The sequence below is a fragment of the Sinohyriopsis cumingii genome, chromosome 18 (assembly GCF_028554795.1).
Source record: "Sinohyriopsis cumingii isolate HCF-2022 chromosome 18, ASM2855479v2, whole genome shotgun sequence".
NCBI lineage: Eukaryota > Metazoa > Mollusca > Bivalvia > Unionida > Unionidae > Sinohyriopsis > Sinohyriopsis cumingii.
In genome coordinates, this window is record NC_142978.1 from 6,296,518 (window position 1) to 6,318,280 (window position 21,763).

The window sequence follows — 21,763 nt, forward strand, 5'->3', positions numbered from 1 at the left end:
GGCTGGAGTTATCTAGAGGATGACCTCCCTCGATATTATAGCCCGGCGGGAGTGAAAGAAGAATATAATTTCAACAGAGAACTGAGCGAGAATACCTGGAAGAAATAAAGCAAAACGAGCCCCCTTTGACAAGAAAATAACACATTTAATTAGAACAAATTAATAACGTCAATTCCAATTCAAGTTAGATTATATCAATAGAATTTAACAGGCGCGTCCAAACTGTATTTATTTCATCATCATAACAAAAGTTGAAAAGAGCGCAATGTCCACGAATGATTTGCATCACCACCTTCCTATCTTGACCGTATATCCACGTCTCCTAGTTCATCCTCGCTAAGCTGTGTGCTTTGACCATTCATGGACTTACTGGTCCTTTTATTCTGACTTCGTCATTCTTTTCCTCAGACTTCTGTCTTCAGACTGTCCAATCTCTATCCCATAAAGATGTTCCTTAAAAGACAAAATTACCCCTAAATTTCTGTATACCCCACTCTCTAGACGTACACAACATTCCCTCACGTTACTCAGAGCATGTTGGCTATCCACACACTGTGTAAATCCTGACTTAGTATGGTAGGACAATGACCTTGCTTCCAGTTGCAGGTCTTAAATTACCACGCGAGCGTCTATCGAATATTGCCGTATTCTTTTACATATGCTACTACATGTTCGATTGATATTGCATGAAATTCACAAATTGTAACTCGCAGCAATCCTTAACCTACAAGATTATTCAAACATTACAAAATCAGATATAATTAGGTAAGTATCGTCCTAACAAACAAAGGAAGTTATTGCAAATAATCCTTTGAAATCCTACATATATGAACATTTGGATCGCATGCAATCAATTCTACCAATGAACTAATAACTGTAAAATTGAAAGGTAAATTGCATAACAATTCGAGCATAAACACTTTCCATGAAAATGAATAAAAATTAAATCGCATAACATCTCTAGCATCAACACTTTCCATGAAATTGAATAAAATAAATTGCACAAAAACTCTAGCATCAACACATTTCCATGAAATTAAATAAACGATACATATATGGAAAACTAATCATAGAAAACACATTTGTATAAACAAACAATCAAACAATAGAATATTACGTGAAACTAAAATTGCGTACCTTGTTGATGTTCTCTTTCAGAACATACGCTTCCGAGCATTAAAACCTGTCTTTCTTTAACAAGACGGTCTCCTGGTCCTTTTCTTGTTGAACAAGGAGAGCAATATTCTCTTTAGGCCTCCTCGGAAGTCTAGACTCCTCTTTCAGCAAATTTCAGACTTATGAATTTTGACTAGGTCGTCACTTTAAAGTCTGATTGCTTCTAAAGTGCACGCCTTAATTTATTCTGCCCAATCGTAGGCAGCGGTCCCTAATTTTTCCCAAAGAAATAATTCCTTTTATCAGGTTTAGACAGGTCGGAATCTGTGAATGACGGTGCGTAACTATTTCCCTTTGAAAAATGATAAGTGGACATAGGTTCCTACCAAGCGGTTAGGGTTGGTAGTTCAAATGTTTACTTAGTAAGGGCCGTGTTAAGATAGCCCGGTCAATTTCACTTAGTTGGAATGCTGCCCCTTTGAAGTTTGCACTGACATGGGCAGAGATGAACGAAGAAAGGTCGAAGTCATCTCTCACAACACTTTTCTGGCTTAAACGCGATAAAATATTAATGACCAATACATTCAACTTTAAAGTTCACTGCAATTCAAACTTCGACACTTCACAGTGTTATTTTCGATTTAATTCATAATACTATAAATTCCTCTTAAAGTTTCATTTCATAACTTATAGAACTAAATTATTTGTAAATTGTCATCATCTCTGTGAAGTTTATGATAAAACAAATATTCAATGCTAGTAAAATCAGACAAATAAATTGCTGTTTTTTTCCATTCCCTATCTCCAAGCAGATTTTGACTGAGGTGAAAAATGTCAGATTACATTTTTCCGAAGTATTCGTTCAGAAATGCAAAGTCAAAAAAGAAAAATAATGCGGCATCATCTGGTAAATGTCCCAAAGGTAAATAAAGGACATTTATGCAAGTAGAACTTCTAGGAAGCATACTTCCATCATCAAAAGATTCAATCTTGGGTGGCATGTAGTATCCTAAAACTGGTATCTCTGCAGATGCCATCACAAACTGTAATATTTTCTCCAATGTAACTTTGGCTTTCTCCGTTCCTCTTCTACCACCTATAAAAAGCAATAGAATTATATATATATATATATATATATATATATATATATATATATATATATATATATATATATATATATATATATATATATATATATTCAAATATATGGTCTTAAACCAAGTGACAGAACAACGCGAAAACCAGCAAGTTTTGTAAAATTTAACAACTAATTTACTTCTCTAGAATACGAAATGAAAATTTAAAAAAGAAAACTTGCAGTATAGTGAAATGGATGCCAAATAGTCATAAATGTTTTATTACAAGGCCAAAGATGTAGACTAATCGGAGTGAATTCCAGTTTTGAATGTGCTGATGTACCAATAGCCGCTCGCTGATATTGAATGCCGTTCACAGTGCGGTGAATACAAAAATAGGGGATGGTGGTTGCGTGCTGAAGAGTGATTCTACTAGCATTCTGTTCAGGAGTAGGTTTCATACAATAAACATAACATCAAGTTTGTTATTTAATAAAATTAAAATGTTGTTTTCATGTGTTAATGCCGAATATATTTCATGTGAAACAAAAAGCAATATATTTTATATTTGAACATGTGAAGCTCGCTGAAATGGAAATGTCACGTTTTTTATACTACACAATGAGATATAACCGGTATTAACACATAGAAAAGGATATATATATATATATATATATATATATATATATATATATATATATATATATATATATATCTGTGTTTGTGTGTGTGTTTATCGGTTATGCAAACCTAGCTAGCTGCCACAAAGAAGGACTGAACATATTGTTTTACAATAAGTCGTAGAAATGTGAATGTAAAAGAAGAAAATGTCCACCTCTCTTTAGAGGCTATATAAACCTTTCACATCGAACGTCTCTCAAAATGTGTATGTATTGGAGTCCTAGTAATCATGTTAATCTAACACAACATAGGTACAATGGACTGAACACAGATACAATTTAGACAGTATGGGGTAATTCAGGAGTAAACATGTAATATCATTATGTTAATAATAATCTTTAAGAAACTAGTTCAATTATAACCATGGCACAAACGAAAAACATTTACCACATATTTCATTTTGATAAATGTATATCTATAATCTATGCAATCAGAACGACCTCTTTCTTGTTATCTTTACAGATGTTATATATTTACCTGAAACTTCTTTAAGGTATGCTATGAATTTTTGATATGTACCATCCTTCTTTAATCTTCTGTTAGATCCGATATCTGAGAATACTGGTTTTAGGACATGGATCAATTTTCTCTGTGTCAGAGTTGACCATGCAGAAGGCCTGAAGAGATATTTAATACACGGCTTTCGGCGCATTAACTGAAAAGTAACATTTCAATAAATAAAAAAGTTGTAATCGACCCAAACTATTTCATTGGCAAGGTTGCAATAACAAAATGGACTTTGTACCATAACTTCTATTTGCACATAAGACTTTATTATCAGTTTGATTCTTATCTAGTTATGCGCATCTTCAGTTTACCTCTCAAGAATTGGAAAATATGAGGGTTACTAAATTTATAAAGCTTGATGAGATTAGCTGATATTCACATAATCTAATACATGCTAAGCTTATGCTTTTAAAATAACCTTAACAATGTTTACAATCCTTATTTAATAAACAAGCTATATTGTATATTGTGGTCCCAAAATCACTGCCAAGATTTTTAGTGTATAATGATAACAGGTTACAAGAGTTTTAAAGGTCCGGGTTACAGCTGTAGGTTTGGGAAAGTTTAGATACTCATTTGTGCTTACATCAACAAAACCAAGCCGATTTAAGCCATCTCTAAATTGTGCCTGGACTGGTGTTAAGTTTTGGGACAGGAGCGTTTCCAATTCTTCTTCTGTTAGGAAACATGGTAGAGGCCCGTTCTGCATCAATGACAAACCTAAAATTATTGTTAACAAGAATAGAATGGGTACTTTAGAAAAGTACCAAAGATGACGCGCGTGTGATATTAAATGAAAGATATATTTAAACCAAATGAATCATTTTTCTGTTTCACGCTTATTAACTCCAAAAACGAGGCACAGCCTGTTAAGCAAGAAATGTGGGTCATCACAATCACATCTTACTAGTGTTGAAATACGTGTGACATATAAGTGCACGCCAAAAATAGCAATGTATTGACCATGCATGCAACAATGTCGTGTAAACTGAAACTGAGGTATAGGAGTTAAAGAATGTCAGAAATATTTTTGCTAAAACAGTTAGGATCGCTTTATATGTCAAGAGAGAGAGAGAGAGAGAGAGAGAGAGAGAGAGTATACTTTCGTTCAATAACAGAATGAAAGACCTATACCATTAATTTACACGACAGACGATTTGCTTTATCGATTGCTTACCAAATTGCAGACCAAAGCTATTTATCACAAAAATTAACATGAAAGCATATTGTGCTCTGCCTAATTTTCACATCGCAAATATGTTGTCCATTGATAGCCGAATTATGACCAGCATAGTAAAAATTAAATCTACAGCAAGTAACGAAAATATAACACTTACCACAAACTAGTCCTGCACCAAAATAGTATTTCCTTTCAAGTCCACCGGAGTCATCTTTCAGTGTGTATGCACCCTCCTCAGCCATTTCAAAAAGTCTCCATTCTTCTTTTATTATCTCTTGCATCATATGAGTGAGGAACTCCTTCCTTGGTCCCCCTAGCTCGGAAGCCTCTTCTCCATAAAATGTCACCTCAAGGGATACCGGAAGGTTGGGCGCTTCCAAGATCTCCTCCATTCCTGTTGCAAACATATTCATCCGCGACACATAGATGGGTTGGGTTTCACCCCCCAGCGGTTCTGTTAATGATATTTGGTCTAATTGTCTTCCAGTCATTACAGATTTTTGAAAATAGCGCAAGACAACTACTGGGTCATGAATGTCCTTGCTGTGGCAACAAAAAAGAGGAAGTCAAGGTACTTAAATTACTAAATTCAGGTGGAATTTTGTAAACTAAGAAGGCGTCAATATATACTGAAACAAGAGAAAAGAAAAGCAACGGAGTCTAATAATGGCATCCGTCCGTCTACGGGAGACGATGGCATAGCTCCAAAGTACGCTTTTGCTTATCCTTCTTTTTTCTTTTTAGAAAAAAAAAGAAAAAAAAAAAGAAGGATAAGCAAAAGCGTACTTTGGAGCTATACCATCGTCTCCCGTAGACTAATTCAAAGGGCAAACACTCATTCATGTGCATGTGGCAGTGAGAAATAAAGATATCCACTGTAAACATGTAATTGAAGCCAAGCTATATACATGAATTAATATATTTTACTTGGATAACAAAGCAGAAGATATTCAACAAGATTAACTAGTTAATAGATATATTAGCAATCGGTGCTTATCGGTGTGCGTGTGTTTGTGTTAAACCAGTCTTTAATGTTAAGAAAACAGTTACCTTTTTGCAGATGGAAACATAAACAGGTCACTTGGCACAAAAATACATAGTCCAGCATGTAAAATGAACTAGTTAGAGTTACCTGCATCTTATTATGCATTATTATGACTCATCTAGACAAAAGAATTTCCACTATCTCATATAAAGTAGTGTATCGCTGAAAAGGCACAGATTGGCCTCAAGAAGGAAATTTTGTTTTTCATATACTTTGATCAAAGACTTTTGATCAATTTTTTTCTAAGCATGAATGCATACAGCAACCATACAACGTGACATCTCATAATTGGATCTTTCCGAAAAATATTTTTTTAAAACATCTTACACTTCTTCCAAAATCACAGCCATGTTGTCAACTAAACAAGAAGACCTGTAATTTGTCATTACAGTATGATACAGATCACCAATGTTGGGATGTCCGGTTACATCATTATGACGTTCAGTGTTTCTTGATCCAGCACCATGCTCTTCACTGGTACGTTGTACTATTGCTACTATACCTGCATGCTCGCTAGTCCCTGAGTTGGGAAACATGGCCACGACATTATCCTGTTGTCTGATAGTTGGAACTGTGGGTACATTACTGTACATTGCACCAGTGTTGAGAGGTGGGTCTACGGTACTGGTGTTGTTGTGTGTTGTTACAACACTAGGCTGCTCACTAACGTTAGCTGGATCATCGCTGAAAACACATAAATATATTTACAACATTTGACAAATCAGATGATTATAGATCGATTCAGATTTATGTCGTCCTGTAAGTTTCATAAAAAGCATATGCATTCTACAAGACATATATTTTAGATAAGAACTGTACTGTAATAGTTGAAATATATGTAGGACATAACTGGAATGACTATGAAGTGGCATATTTATTAATCAAGGATGATTAAATTCCATCATCAGACTCTGTAACATGCAAGAGGATTGACAATGAAGCAAAACATCGCGTAAAAATCCACCAACAGGACATTTAGTTAGTTTACATGGGTAGTGACCAGTGGACTGAGTAAAGGGGACAATGTATAATGTATGATCAATCTGCACTGGAGCCTCACTTTCTTTTTCACTAAAGTGATGCTCTATTGTGATGCTTAGTGGATTCCATACATTTATATGCAGTCTACTTCCAGTAAATCACATATCAAGTTTGCAGGAACTGTACGAATGTAAATCATGTATCAGTTGTACGTGCAACTATACTATACTCTACACAAATATGAATCATTTTTCAAATTTACAGGGAGTTAGTTACACACTCTACACAAATATGCATCATTTATCAAATGTAGAGGGAGTTAGTTACACACTCTACACAAATATGAATCATTTATCAAATGTAGAGGGAGTTAGTTACACACTCTACACAAATATGAATCATTTAAAGCAAATAATCAAGCATTGAAGGATGGACAGAAGACCGTCACACAAATTGTCTAGTCCTGAGTCAAGTAGATCTAAAACCGAGGTTCAAAGACATACAACTTGCTTGAAAATTTCAATGAAATCTGCATCTTCTCCTGATTTCTGAAAATCATAAAAAATATGTGGTTACGTTTTTAGCAATAACACTCTCAATCCCCAAAATTACGTAAATACTCTGCACACATGATACCATCGCATAAATTTAGTGATCTAAACAACAGGCACTTTCTAACCAAACGAAATGCATACCCTTTGATTCTGTCTAGGTATCAGTAAAGTTTGTAAAAAAATACTCTCAACAGAAAAGCAAAGCAAAACTTCATTTACACAGCACTTCATCTTCGCTAGCCAAGCTTCCGATATGATAATCCTATCTACACCTTGGCGGATCGAACATATATACTGGTGCTTTGTCCTAGCGACATCTATTGGATTTCCTGAACTGCCTCCCATCGTACATAATGCCAAGTAACCAATAGTGTGGTGCATTCTACATTGGCCGAAAATAATGGAGGCAATTGACCTAAAAGGATACTTTGGATGTTTAACCTCGAAAGTATAACTATGTACCAGAGTGAAGCCATTACAGGTGTATTTGAGAGAAAGGAAATTGTGCAAACACGGACTGGGACTAGAAAATTGCTTACTTATCCGTCCATTCTAGCTGTGTGCTCCCCTTGTCCCAATCATGTAGGAACAGTGTTCACATTTGGCGGTGATAGGTTATCATATCGGAACCTTGCCTTGCGAAGATGACAGCCCTTAGAAATTGCACCTTTGTCTAATATACATGAATTGTATATAAACGGAGGTAACATACTGTTGGATTAATGTTAAAGCTTTAACATGAGCAAAATACCTGATACAATTAATTGATAATCAGACTACCTTACCTGACAAGTTTGCATGTGTTCTCTCAGGTCCTTTATAGGTACCATGCTTGAACAAGACAAACACTTTTCTTGCTCTTCAAAAGAGTCTTCTATGTCAATTATAGCGATACTCTTCTGAATCGGCCTGATGTATATGCGACCTGTACCGAACTCCCTAATGTCTTCTGCACTGCATCTTCCGTGACTTACTGTGGTTAAAACTTTTTTGGAGTTACTTTTTAGCGTTAACAGCTCAAAACCACCACACTGATCTCAAGCCGGAAAAGAGCTGGAAAACAGATAATGAATATTACATTTTTTTATTTTCGAGTACGGATAACACTTTTATATCAATGTTCACTTTTAAACTCAATTTTAAGACAATTATGTGATGTGTTTGTTTGGCGTTAGGATTTCAGGAATAAAGATATGGTTAAATTTATTTAAAAGGTAGGTTCAAGCTGGAAATATTGAATGGATGATGTTGAGTGCTGAGAGGAATCGTCATCGAGTATTATATTTCAGTAATTTCTTGAATATCATTCAATTATTTTTACTCAGATAATATTGTTTTGTGAACGTTTCTAAAATTTGGTTTATACTTTTACTTGATTTTGACAAGTAAACCGTAGGACATAGCTTGTTCAACCAAATCTTACTTGTCCGCATAAACGTTAAGAAAAACACCTGGTCTTACAAGTACAGTATTAAAACTAATCGCAAAAGGGGATACAGTTAAGTCTATAAATAAAATAGACAATATCTACTGAATCTGTACATTTCAAATTTTACATAGTGTTTCTGAACTTTTATTTTGTGGAATATTCTATTTAAAAATGCAATAGGAGCTTAACGCATAATTTATGGTCCAACAAATATTAGCTTCCACCACTCCCACTCACACATAAGCTTGATGGTTTAGCAATAAGTACTTAATTGTTTGATTTACCAAGAAACAATATTCTAAGTAAACATTGGAGAAAAATATTTCCAGCTGGAATATTCTTTTCATGTTGAGGCTTGGAACACCTTGAAGATGGGAATTTGTACATGTTCGCATTGTTGAGAGGAATTTAAGTTCTATGACTCAACAAATCTGTATATTGTGAAATAGAAGTGCACACATAGATACAATTTGAAAGAGACATTTGCATCAAGAAAAACAGTAGATATAACTCACATCAACAAGCGATGGAGTATCTTCTCTATTATGACTTCAACTGTAACTAGATGAGCAACCTAGAGGCGGAAACCGAGTTGCACAGTGCCTACCTGCTGTTGCTTTTTTTTACAGTTCATTCTCTATAGATTTAGAACGTAACATACAAGCATTTATTCGCATGCACTTCACTCGTTTCCTTCATTCCAAAAATTTGCCGATCACCTTTCATTACTTTTTCTAAAACATAATTACCTTAGTATGGCCTGTCTCACTTGGTCATGCAAAGCATCAGCAGGAATAATAACTTTCTTTTCCCCAAGGCCATTTTTACGTAGGATTCTCCTTTCTTACAGAAATGGAATATTTGTAGAAGTATTGGAACTCAGACAAACAAAAGATCGAGTCATAGTGCGACCTAAAATAGAAATATGTATCACCGCAGTTTACTTGTTTTGGTGACTTATCAGGACATAAAAATGAGCAATATTTCCTAAAACTTTATATAACTTTATGTTGCATGAGTGAAGCAGCTAGGTATGTGTTTGTGAGACATGGATGCCCACACGTTCCTGTTGAACAAAAATTCAAGTAAGAAATAAATATGCATGTATTTATAAATCATACTTAGGTTTCATATTCTCTGTTGCAACAGTGTGTGAAAAAATGTGATAAATTCCATTTTGTAAATTTTAAATGTAGGCATTTCATCAAAATCGAACAATGTAAATTTGTGAATCGTCAAACACACTAACGAAAAGACATAGCAGAACAAAAACAACAACAACATAAGAGGGGAGAAACAAACACATATTAACATTTGTGCATCGTAAGACAGACACACATCACGCAGACAGTCAATACAATAGTTGGGGTACTTATTTTATATTCAAAATAGTACTAGTACAGAATATTAAAAAAGAAACAAACACTGTGCCTTGTTCTAGTGGTTAACTTGAATGTTGAAGTGATGTGGTGCTGGTTTCACATCAAGACAATAAAGGCTATATATTGACTATATATATGGGATAACCTATCTGTGTGAGAGTATTTGTGTGTCTGTGTGTACACGTTCAACCTGATGCATTGTATGAAATGTATTTTTCCATTCATAAGTGTTGTCTTGGGTGCTTAATATGGCAAAAAACAAAACAGAAATAAAGCAACTATATAAAATAGTGATATATAGTGATAATGAAGGGTACTTTTTCTTCTCCCATCAATCCTTACCAAATTGTTATCAGTCCTACCAGTTCTTGACCTATATGGATTTAATCTCTGTGCAAAACAAAAAGAACATGTGACACGTCTAAATGTACAGAAAAAAAGATTATGTGGGTTTTTCTCATATAACAAAAGATGATGCCTAGGTCATTATATTTTGGGGGAAATCAATAACATTTCATGGTGATATTCGTTTACTCTTCTATTGAAAGAAGACCTGTTTGATACACTAGGCTTCTATGAATGTTATAGGGCTTATGTGTATGGAAACACACTTTATGAATCATAACGTTTAATTAAAGTTTAGCGGATATTATATTTTTACACATTATCAATAGGACATTAGCAAGTTACGGAAAGGCAAAACTATAAATTAGTCCGTGTTAATAGTTTCATTGTTTTTCTCATAGCATTTAATTCAGTTTAGTGGCTGTTGAATCGACTAAACTTAATTAAATTGATTAAATGAGACAGTTGCATAAACTTAAGTTAAAATTCAATTTTAAAATCTTCGTGGCATCAACAACTCAGGATGACAGACAGAAAGACGAAACACCGTGATGACAATGATGTAGCTCATGGAATTAAACAGTGCAAAAAGGAGAAGTTTGTTGAAATTATATACCATTGTTCTACTAAACAAGCGTCTGTGTTCCTCTGATACCGATGAAGATGATGTCTGACTCGCAGATGAACCAGATGCAGAGGATGTAAGTGATGATGGGGTGGAGGAAATCTGGTCTGCGACCCTCCTCAAGATAGATATGGCATCATCAAGGTTTGTACTCATGTCTGAATTAAGAATAAAATTGGTAATAGTTATGGAATGCCATAAACAGTACTTGCGTGCAAGCTGCTTGTATGAATCGTTTTCTGTTCTGTAATATCAATTAATTGGTTGTCACAATGAGGAATACGTGTGTGTGTGTGTGTGTGTATGCATGTGTGTATGAATGTATGTGTGTTTAAATTTGCATTGTTTGCTTGTTAGTTTTGTTTTAAAATTTTTATTTCACTTTATACTATTGTCATGTAATATTGTATGTTGGACTTAACCCAGTAAAAATTCAAGTTCATTTTATATTCGAATTTAATTACTGATTGTATTTTAAAGACTGTGAACAAGTAATATATGGCTAAAATATTCTCTTTGTGTATGGGGTTGATATTAAAATCACTATCAATAGAAGTAGACATGTTTATTTGGGTATGGGTCTAGTTTATTGGAAATTCCCCATAAATTGCCAGGTTTTCCTGTTGTTTACTACATTTTGTATTATAATTTTAGAAATAGTTATAAATAATTACAACTAAGATTTTATTTTGTAAACATTAGGAGCCTTCTGTAAGGGTTTGTATGACAAATGGTAATTGTGACCGGAGGTCAAGTAGTGGACTATATAATATTGTCACTGGAAAAATTATTCATTCGTGATTTAAAATCTTAGCAGAATTATTCTGTATTATTGTTGTGACCAGTAGTTCATATGGGCTGGAATTTTAGTTATTCCAATTATTTCTTCTCTGGAAATACAAACGTGCTCTGATAACATTCTTGGAAATAGAGACTTGGATTTATAGTGAAATACAAAAAAGGATATAATCTCGGATTGTATTATTGTAATCCAACAAAAGACTTGACAAAACAACACTTTACATGCCATCGCAGGCACATCAACCCTTTTAGCGTTGGATTTAATTTGGATTTCCACTAGAGTTTATTCATACCTCTTGTCATCGGAACTTTTGTCTGCAATTCTTTGATTATTTTGGGATTTAATTCGCAATACCATAATTTCTTTCTCTTTATTTTCACTTTGTAATCAAGGGAAATAAAATCTTTGTTGACTTTTTCACAGTCTGTTGCTTCTCACACTTTTCTATTACATATATAAAACGACAGAGTCGTAATAATGTATGTATGTATGTATGTATGTATGTATATGTGTGTGTGTGTGTATGTGTGTGTGTGTGTGTGTGTGTGTGTGTGTAGCGTCATGTCTATCAAATCGGATAGTAAATACGTAGAATAGTGTAGAAAAAGTGTCAAAAACGGAGTGCTCATGGCTAGAAACGTGAGGTCTTGGAAGTGGGGAATCTGTAGGTAACTCTGAGTTACTGTAGTGAACAAAATGGCATCGACTTTCGACGATTGAGGAGACCAGTATAGAAATGCTTTACATAATGAATAAAGCTTCTGAAGACAGTTACACAAAGGTACATATGAACTATCTTGTGTAAATGCTGTCGAACCCTAAGGCATAATGTAATGATGCGGACAAGTTGTAGCGTTGTCTGATACAATGCACAGAGTAAAGGCATCGGCGACTTTTGACTTGTTTTACTAAGATTCTTCCTATAAAACATGTTAGTCGGGTCTTGATGCTGAAATTATGCATAATTAGACGTGGACACGAAAGATTTAAACTTTATAAGAAAGATTGTTGGTCAACTGCATACAGTAAATCGCATACATAAGAAAGTCGGGAATATTATCCTTCACTTAGTAATGAAAGGTTAATTTCTAGCCCTGTTAATTATATTTTTCTTATTTATTAAATTATGGCAAATTGTTCCTTGTAAACAAGTTGGTATTGAAAGAAATCAACACACTCTACATGTATGTATGTATGTATGTATGTATGTACAACACATATACAAATAATGACAAGAATGCTGAAAAAAGACAGACGATCCTTACAAAACTATTTTGCCATTATCGTGCAACATCATTACTGAATGGATACTGCCCTGCTGAATTACTACTGATCGGAAGAAAATTACTTTTTGGGGGGGGGGGTTGACCAGACAGATCCCCCCCCCACTTAACCAAAGAGGAAATTGTTTATGTGTTTGTGTTTTCCCCCATATATGTGTTGTATCTGTTATTGTTTTTGAAGGAATTTAAACTTTAAAATCAAAGTTTGAATTTAGAAATTTTGATCGGGGTATTTCTAAAATGGCCTTAGTGTATCTATAAGGTTGTACGTCCGAATAAGGTTTCTGTCACCTTTTCCGGATTTCCTCCCTTAGTTCTTTTTAAGTGACCTTGCTACAGGTCCCCTATGTCCCATGAGTGCTATATGTTGGTGCTATTTGTTTTGTTTGCTATATTTGTTTACGTGTTGGGACTTAGCTCTAAATCATCTTTATAACCCAGTTGTTCTATTTCTCCCTTGATGGGATTTTTGTTTTGTTTTTGAATTTTGTCGAGAATGCGGTGTGTTACTCTATAAGTTTAAAACCTTAGTGGTTTGGGTGTGTGTTATATAATACCGCTCTCGTATGTCAGAGATAAGTAAATGTACTCGAGATGGGGTCCATACTTTATTTATTTGGTGTATTTCTCTCATCTCGAGCAGGTTATCTTGTATATATTTATTAGCCAAAATTTCCGAGACATTTTTTGATGAAAGAGTGGAAGGAAGCAAAGCAAGGTAGAAGAATAGTAAGTATTTAAATTTTTTTTTTTTAATAGAAAGGAAAGAGTGTTCTGGCAGGAGAGCGTCCGTTAGTCTTTCCCAATTTTTATTATTTGTCCACATGATCTCATTGTGTCCACTATGTAATCCGTCACTGTATATAAAGTCATTTTGTCAAAATTCCCGTCCAAGTATAGCAGATTTTGTGTCTTATGTGTAGTTGTCTTTCTAATCTCGTCGATTACTTTTTGTCTTTTAGTTTGTCTTTGTTCACACTGTAGTATTGTATGTGTCTTACTGAAGTTACATTTTTTACACAGTGGGCATTTAGGCGATACTCTGATCATATACCGCCGCACTGCAACCTCTCCTGTTAACCACACATTATGCATGTATTTAAAGCAGAGGCTCTGTATTTTTAAAGATCCTAACTTAATCCAATTCCCCCATGCTAGTTTCCAATTTACGTATCTATTTTCCAACTCTACTTGGCTCATTACTTTTTCATTACTTTTTCTGTTGCATTTTCCCTAATCCACCCGTATGTTTTTTCCTTTCCTATACCCCATAAATCTACTTTGTCTCTATATTTAATTAAAACTTCCCTAATTTCTCTCAATTTTCGCGGTGTTTCTAAAAGTCTACTTAATTTATTATTTGTATATATATCTTTTCTGTGTCTCATGAGCAAGCCAAACCAATATATGTATATGGCTTCCCATGCCATATCGGGAACTGCTTTTAAAATTTTAAATCTATTTATAAAATTACTAGCTACTTTGCCACCGGCACCAGAAAACTTGCAGCAGAAAATGGCAAGATTTAAAGAAACTGAAGAAATCGGAAAACTATAGACATTTAATGCTCATGCCTACCACAGTATCAGAGCTTGTCCGAGTGATTTTTTTAAAACCCTGATACTTGACTCTTGATGAAAGCAAATCAGCATATATCAAGCAAACTTGATATTTCACACGTTTGGGAAGACTGTGAAACCCACATGAGAGACAGAACCATTTTAAATGTTAACATACGCAGGATTTGAGATGTAGCGTTAGCCTAATTCTAATTAGCTTTAAATATCACTCAACAGTGCTTGACAAAGAAATTAATCAGACATTCTACACTGGACTAGAACTGATTTACATCAACAGCTGGTTGATGTTATGCCCTCACAGGTTTTAAGATCAATGAGAAAAATAGTTTGAGGGCAATCGTGTCTCCGCAGCTTTACTGGTGTCTTGTAATTAATAAATAATTAGTATGCGTTTAATACAAATACGCCATATAGATTAAACCTATTAGTTCATATTATCATAAGGAAGCAAATATCCATTAATGCGCTGCTATCCTTTTCACCATCCAGGTTAGTATGCAGAATAAAAGCCGACTTTTACCAATTGAGTCTAGTTCACCCTTCATTGATAAATGGTGCACACCTGGAATATTCTGTTTCATTTATAACTTCGAACTAGTAATTGATAGCAGCCTATAACAAATCATTATTCCTCACCACATACTTTACTTCTTTCACACTGTACCTTACCTTCTCAGTTAATAATCGCCGCCATATTCTATATCCCATCGTTCATACAATGATTCTACATTGCATTTATCTGGTAAATCACTAGACTCCATTAAAAATAAACTTCAAATCGACCTCAACAATATATCAGTTTGGTGTCATCAAAATAAAATGCATATTAACATCTCTAAAACGAAATGTATGACAACTGGAAAAAGGCAGCGTCTATCTACTAACATGGATTTACGTCTAACTCAAAATGGCTTAGACGTATCTATTGTCAAAAATCAGAAACTTCTTGGTATCTACATTGATCAACACCTCAGCTGGAATGCGCATATCGATCACCTATGTGCAATGATAGTCAAAAGAATAACTGTTAAAATTGCTTTCGAAGTTTCTACCTCCACAATCACTTGAAAGTTATTTTTCGAGTTATATACTACCACTGATAGATTACGGCTGTACCATATGGGGAAACACATCCAATTATAATCTGTCCAGAATTGATAGACTCCAGAAAAGGGCAGCCCAAATAATACTGAAACTTTCTGTTATGACTCCCACAAATGTTTTGTTTTCACGTATGAAATGGCTACCTATACAAAAACGTATTCTTTATTTTAAAGGAATCATGACATACAAGTCTTTCAACGGTCTTTCTCCAGATTATATCTCTAACATAATTGAACTAAGATCATCGAATACTGAGCGTAATCTCCGATCGACGACTAACAACGATCTCCAGATTCCTCTGTCGAAAACCAAGCATTACAAAAGCTCATTTTTTGTATCAGCACCTACTATATGGAATTCCTTATCAATGAGGATACGTAATTCAACTTCCCTTGCTTCTTTTAAAATATCATTCACGAAGTTTTTTCTTGACCAGCTGGAATGACATACTAAAAGCTCTGAATAGAAAAATTTATAATCATATCCATGATTGATATATCCAGATCTAATTTTATATATATATATATATATATATATATATATATATATATATATATATATAAAGTAAGACTTATGCTGAAATGTATGTACCTGTGTATTGTGTGTACTGAATATTGTTCATAGTTGTATGTTTCCCAGTATAGTCACACATAGTCAGAATGAGTGCGACGATACCTGGTTATGTGCATGATCTTATATTTTTATTTTGTACATTTTTTTTCCTTCTTATTTTTGTTTTAAATATTTAAAAAAAATTGTAACATAGCCGATTAAAAAAACTGAGGACCAGACGGCAGATGGGTCAGCCATCACCAAACGTGTTATCCTCGTTAAAGATAGGTAATTATTATTATTATTATTATTATTATTGATGCATACTTCACTGATCGCGTAACTCATATCCACGCCTGAGTTTTACATATTAATTTCACGCGTTTCTCTTTGTTTTCCACCTTTGGTTCAATGTTAATTTCTCTTTGCATAATAATAATAATAATGATAATAGTCTTATGTGATGATGGTAACACAATTAGTACCGAAACTAACCTCACTTGTGGCACTTTATTATCTACATATGTAGAGGCAAATATATAAAATACAGTTGAGAAACAAACATCGTACAGAAAAGGTTTAATGATTGATATACACAGGAACAATTAAGTGTTGATATAGCACAGAAAGCATTGTGTACACCAACATGCATGATTGAAAACTTTTCATTCACACAGAGAGAGAGAGAGAGAGAGAGAGAGGGGGGGGGAAGCTGACCATAACCGGTTATAGACATTATTTAGATTGTATCCATTTCAAACGCCTGTGACGAAAGGAATGCTCTGATGGTTCTTCTTTAACATCTATAGGTAGACAGTTCCAAATGATTGGACTCATGCTATTTTTATACAATTCCATTTCGGGCTTAGAAAGAAGAAAGTTACAATTTGGCATAGAGCGTAGTATCGATAGACCAGAAACTGTATTGACATTATTTGTCCTTTTACTGAACATATTGTTTATATAGTTTGGCGTCGAATCATTAGGAACTAAGTCTTTATACTGTGAACAAATTTCTTTTAGAAAAATTACCACGTATGATTTTGTCACTCATATTTATACGTAATATTAATTTCATGTCATACGCTATCATTATTCTCATCTCGTTCTAAGTCATACTTGCTGTACACATATTGATTGGAATGCATCTATCGCTCTCCTTTTCATAATGTATTTTCTTAGTGCGCGCCTGCGCATGTGATACTGCTGACATATATACATATTTTATTGAATAAAATCTATGAGAAAAGTTATAGACCGCTACTGGAGTTATTCTTCAATAACAAAACATTACAATCACCATCACTATTTAGCACCACTTAGACCAATAACTGGTGGCGCCTCCAGTCATGTCAGAAAAATGCGGAGAAGTGCTTGTAGGTGTGTACAGTACCACAATAAAACAATATAAAGAGAATAAATTAAAGACACCAGCAGCACAAATATCATATTCAATAATGATAATAATAATAATAATAATAATAATAATAATAATAAGAAGAAGAAGAAGAAAACTTTACTTGACATAATAAATCTGTTGATGGTGCACAAAGTTAGATTTTCTTAAACTTTACGGTTTCGCTTGTTTCTGTTACTTAGTTTAACACCATAAAGTTGTAACACTTCATACAGACCCAAACTTAAAGTATCAAGGGATGCTAATTGTTGATACACGTTCCATGTTGATTTGTTTGATATATTTGGAGATGTGAACAGTTTGTCTTTCTAAGGGCTCATCACATACCACTTTACAAATATGGAAGTCCTTGTAGTGTTGAAACATATATCGAAAGAAAGACAGCGATGGAATCAATTTTTTTCTTCTTTCTGAATTATCCCAGGATCATGTCTCTATGATTCTTGTAAAATATTTTCTGTTTTCACAATTTTTCAAGGAACTTTACAAAACCATATATTACCATGAAGGTTCCATCTTCGTTTTTATAAAAAAATGTAGACGCACCAGAAATAATGTGCAGATGGAAACTGGAATGGAATTATGAAACTAACTCACATTAATAATTAATTCAAACTAGATATTCTTATAAAATACAAAGTTGTTATTTTGATACTAGGTTTTATATATATTTGAAGATAAAAGACTAAAACTTGGGCTTATGAAAATAGATGAAATGTGGACAGAAATAGAAGCTACAAAAGAATAACTATTTAATTATTATGCAACTTGATAAAACTTGTTGCACGAATGTTGCATGCACAAGGTTCGTGTAAATTTTAATCATAAACTTTTATAAACTTCCATGTTAATATCTTTTCAAAAACTTTATTTTAATTTAATTTTTATTATTATTTTAAATTATTTATTTTGATTTAATATTTTAATATTTTAATAGCCATAGTTTCTTCAGTGTTACTTCTAATATACATATAGCCATATAGTATTACCGTTTACTGGTAATACATTTAAAATATAGCCCCAAAACAATGTCATGCCTAAAGTACATCCTCCTTTATAGTGACCAATATATAAGAAATAAAGCAACATATACACCGACTTTCTTGATATGTGGAAGCCTGTAAAACTGACAGGATTATAAATTTTGGAGAGAAAGCTGTTATTGGTTGATCTTAAAATTAGTCAGTACTGAAAAGTTATAAGCTACCATGACAATAAATAAACAAATAAATCTATTTCTTCTTCTTTCTATTATTATTATTATTATTAGAAGAAGAAGAAGAAGAAGAAGAAGAAGAAAAGCAAGAACAAGAAGAAAATGAATTATCTAAACTGATATAATGGTATGGTGATGACAACAATGATGATAGTGCTGCTAATGGTAATGATGATGAGCTGGACGTTGCTTATTTTTTGCTTCAACATTATTTTTAATCTGATTGTATATATTTGTGATCATCTAAAAAAACTGTTCTGCTGAAACACTTTTGGGAACCGATGGAAATTGGACTTAAATATTTGATGAAGAGGTACAGTGCTTTTGTGGAATTGGTTTTTATATTCGTGTGTCAGTGACACAATTACACAAACGTGTCAATTTTTTTCTCACTTCCACAGATTATCACATCATCAGCTAAGGATGATTTACCCTAGCTACCTTATGTTTTCATCGTCTCGGAATACACAACGATGATAATGTCCTACTTTAATTCTAAGTTTGAATCTCTTCTGACTAAAATGGACTATTTTAGTAATAAACTAATATCGCTCATTCGTTTTATCTGATATTAAGTGGCATAACAAAGAGATCTGGGGTGGGGTGGGGGTGGGGGTAGGCTCAACTGAGCTGAAGGGCTTGACTTATATTTGGAAGCATACGATTAAGAAACGTTGATTTTAGGTCTAATATGATGTCAGGAGAAGAAGTAGATAATATAAGCTTGCATGCAGTAGTGTTGTAAAGGAGGGTTTGGGGTACGGACGGAGTGTTTGCTCCGTACGCTAATGGCATTGGGGCACCAAAACCACGGATGGGTGCCAGAGGTGTTGTGGCGCCAAAAAACCCTTGGGCTATCATCGTCGTCCCGACGCCATTTACCTTTAGGACGCCAATGCTTGCATGCAAAGTTAGAATGTATTTATGCTTTAAAACAAACATTGCTCTTGTGGCAGTGACAATTTGTTACTTTTGACATGACATATTATTATTATTATTATTATTAATTTTGATATTTTGTTCTTGTTGGCACTGCCAATGACATCAAAGTAGAAAAGTGATAAAATATGCCTCGCTTCGGTAAACAAGATGTCGAAAGTTCGAAACTCGCTGTGGCATCCCAATTTTTTTGCAAATACCTTTTTTGGCATTTCTTTCAAATTCGCTCATCCCAATTTTACTTTTTCAAATTTTTTATCTTGAAAATGAATGGCTTTTTTATATTGATACCCACATTTATCTTTGTATGTGTCAGGCTGCCAAACAAGAGGTCGCAATTTTTTAAACACTTTTTTGTATTTTTTAATTCAATTTTTTTTAAAATTTGCTCATCCCATTATTATTATTTTTTTGTTTACTTTTTGAGATGTTTTTTATGTTGAAACAGGCAATTGAGCTAAGTACAAATACATACCAAATAGATACTACTTAAATCGATGGATATCAGGTAAAATCTAGCATTGGTTCAGCAGTCAGCAGAAAGCAGAAAGTACAAGCTTCGACCTTTCTATTGGAGAGAGAGAGAGAGAGAGAGAGAGAGAACGTCTTTACCCTAAGGGCTACGTGGTATCACTTACAAATCGCTGATGCTGTTTTTTTTTTTTTTAAATTCTGATACAATCCATGGCCTTTCCTTGTTATTTTCATACATCATTTGCTAAATCGTGGGCTTATTCAAACATGATCTATGCTTCTTCTTCGCCATAAAACACTCCAAAGGAGGTAACTGTTTTTTGTTCACGTATTATTCTTTCAAAATATATGACTAAGTTCCCCCACCCCAATTTTCAATACGTTTGGAAAGGAGAGTGGCGTGTTTGAAGTACACTAAGAGTCGTGAATAAGGGATTCTAAGAAAAATTATATTCGATATCAAAGAGGAAATATAAAAGAAGAAAGAAAGCACTAATATGTCGCTGCAAACTGGATTCTATGGCGGAAAAAGAATTGATAACATATAGACCTTGGACGAATAATGCGTATGCACGTAGGGCCGGTAATGTAAAATATACCAAAATTGACGGGAAACACATTTTTGGCTTAGTGTGAAAGGTCATTAAACATGGTAATTAATATTGATCAAATAAAATCAAGATTTAATCTCTTTAGTTGATAGATCTCGCTTTGTTGAAGTCTAAGAAATTCGCGCAGTACAGGGCAGAACTTGAAAAAAAAAATACACGCACATTCATTAATGTGGATAAAATCACTTTATGCTGATTGGAAAATACTGTTCTTGTTTATAAAATATGAAAAGAAACACTTACCTTTGCTTTGCTGTCCAACTGTCGTCTGCAAAAATCTCAGCCGAATGCTGTAAATACGCCCGTCGATTATGTTTCGGCGTGCTGACATCATACGTCATAGATAACAGCGCCCCCCTGTGTTTGTTTGGATTTACGCTAGCTGATTTACACTTTGATCAGACCGTTTACATTCCATACATTTCATTTAATACCACATCATTTGGAATATGAGCTGATCATTCCATTCTGTTCTTCAGACCATTTCAACTAATGCCAGATCATTTGGAATCTGAATACATCATTTCATTTGTTGGGTTAAATTATTTAATTCTAGACTACATAATTTCATTTAATACTACGTCTTTTGGAAGCAGATTTCATCAATCCGTTTTGTTCTTTAAATCATTTAATTTAATACCACATCATTTGGAATCTGAATTCATCATTTCATTTGTTGAGTTAAATCATTTCATTTCATACTACGTAATTTCATTTAATAATATATCATTTGGAAGCAGATTTCATCAATCCGTTTTGTTCTTTAAATCATTTTATTTAATGCCAGATCATTTGGAATTTAAATTCATGATTTCATTTGTTGAGTTAAATCATTTCATTTTAGACTACATCATTTTATTTAAT

The 21,763-nt window shown here is 33.8% G+C and overlaps 1 protein-coding gene across 3 annotated transcripts; it reads right to left on the minus strand.

Annotated features, from left to right (window-relative positions):
• Positions 1–232: 232 nt before the first annotated feature.
• Positions 233–21,425, minus strand: LOC149776019 (uncharacterized). 3 transcript variants are annotated; one of them, XM_089942315.1, is made up of 11 exons: positions 21,143–21,425; positions 10,913–11,079; positions 10,294–10,341; positions 9,319–9,481; positions 7,926–8,193; positions 5,933–6,289; positions 4,718–5,103; positions 3,967–4,100; positions 3,351–3,528; positions 1,138–2,212; positions 233–453 (listed from the first exon to the last, which is right to left on the minus strand). In XM_089942315.1, the coding sequence occupies exons 6-10, from the start codon at positions 6,196–6,198 to the stop codon at positions 1,956–1,958; spliced, it is 1,221 nt and encodes a 406-aa protein (XP_089798441.1). In that variant the 5' UTR covers positions 6,199–6,289; positions 7,926–8,193; positions 9,319–9,481; positions 10,294–10,341; positions 10,913–11,079; positions 21,143–21,425; the 3' UTR covers positions 233–453; positions 1,138–1,955. The 3 variants fall into 3 exon arrangements, with proteins under 3 accessions (XP_089798441.1, XP_089798442.1, XP_089798443.1); XM_089942316.1 differs by lacking the exon at positions 21,143–21,425 and having other exon boundaries at positions 10,913–11,205; XM_089942317.1 differs by lacking the exons at positions 7,926–8,193; positions 9,319–9,481; positions 10,294–10,341; positions 10,913–11,079; positions 21,143–21,425 and having other exon boundaries at positions 5,933–6,842.
• Between the last annotated feature and the right edge of the window lie 338 nt (positions 21,426–21,763).